This window comes from Vombatus ursinus, unplaced genomic scaffold (assembly GCF_900497805.2).
Source record: "Vombatus ursinus unplaced genomic scaffold, bare-nosed wombat genome assembly UNPS02007247.1, whole genome shotgun sequence".
Taxonomy (NCBI): Eukaryota; Metazoa; Chordata; class Mammalia; order Diprotodontia; family Vombatidae; genus Vombatus; species Vombatus ursinus.
In genome coordinates, this window is record NW_020947025.1 from 1 (window position 1) to 1,030 (window position 1,030).

The 1,030-nt window shown below is 67.5% G+C and overlaps 1 protein-coding gene across 1 annotated transcript; it reads right to left on the reverse strand.

The window, feature by feature from the left end:
* Positions 1-123: 123 nt before the first annotated feature.
* LOC114033451 (platelet glycoprotein Ib beta chain-like) lies at positions 124-820 on the reverse strand (the record flags this gene model as incomplete). Its single annotated transcript, XM_027848951.1, has 1 exon — positions 124-820. A coding segment is annotated over one exon (697 nt), but the record flags the coding sequence as incomplete, so codon positions are not given.
* Positions 821-1,030: the final 210 nt, after the last annotated feature.

Sequence of the window (1,030 nt, forward strand, 5' to 3'; positions counted from 1 at the left end):
GGGTCGAGGGGCGCGGTCCCGGGCCGTGGCATCGGCCCCAGGCAGGGTAGGGCCGGCCAGGCCAGGCAGGGGCATCAGGCGAGCAGACGCCGGCCCCGGCTCAGCCGGCTCGGTTCAGGGGGTCTAGTCTGCCGGCGGCGTGGTCTGCAGCAGCAGATCCTGGGTGGTGAGCCTCGCCTTGTGGGTCAGCGCCCGGTAGCGCCGCAGGCGGAGCAGCAGCAGAAGCAGCAGCAGGGCTTGGAACAAGAGCAGGCAGAGCAGGGCTAGCTGGGCCCCCAGCTCCCGGCTGCAGCCCGCCACCCTGCAGGTGGCCTGCAGCTCCTCGGGGCCCAGGTAGAGCAGGAGGCGGCCCCGGAGCTGGGGGGGCCCGGAGCAGCGCAGGTCGCGGTAGGCCCTGCGGTTCTGCTGTGCCCCCAGCCAGGCCCACAGGTAGAAGAGGCGGCAGTCACAGTGCCAGGGGTTAGCCCCCAGGTGCACCAGGCGCAGGAGGGGCAACCCATCAAAGAGGCCCGTGGGCAGGCTGCTGAGGTTGTTGGCCTGAAGGATGACCTCGGTGGTGCTCGGAGGGAAGGCCCTGGGCAGGCTGGCCGCCGTCAGGTGCTGGTGCCCACAGTCCACCAGGTCGCCAGCACAGCGACAGCGAGGGGGACAGGCCGAGGCCCGGTGGATCGAGGCCAGCAGCAGGAGGCCCAGGGCCCGGGGCCCCAGCAGCAGCCCTGGAACAGGAGAGCTGGTGACGGGAGGGTGGGGGCCCAGGCCCCACCCAGTCCCCAAAGCCAGGGTCCCGGAAGGGACGTTCGTCTGTGAGGCACCGAGCCTCCTGCTTCACAGATAGGGAAAGTGAGGCTCCGGGAGAAGAGCAGTCGGGGTAAGAAGGGACCTTAACTAAGCCTCCATCATGATTTTAGTCCCACTTTAAAGGGACTTTCGGAACACAGAACTTAAGGCTACAAGGGACCTTAGAGATCCCACCCTCACTGTCTTAGCCTCACCCTCCCATTTTACAGATGAGGAAACTGAAGCCCAGAAA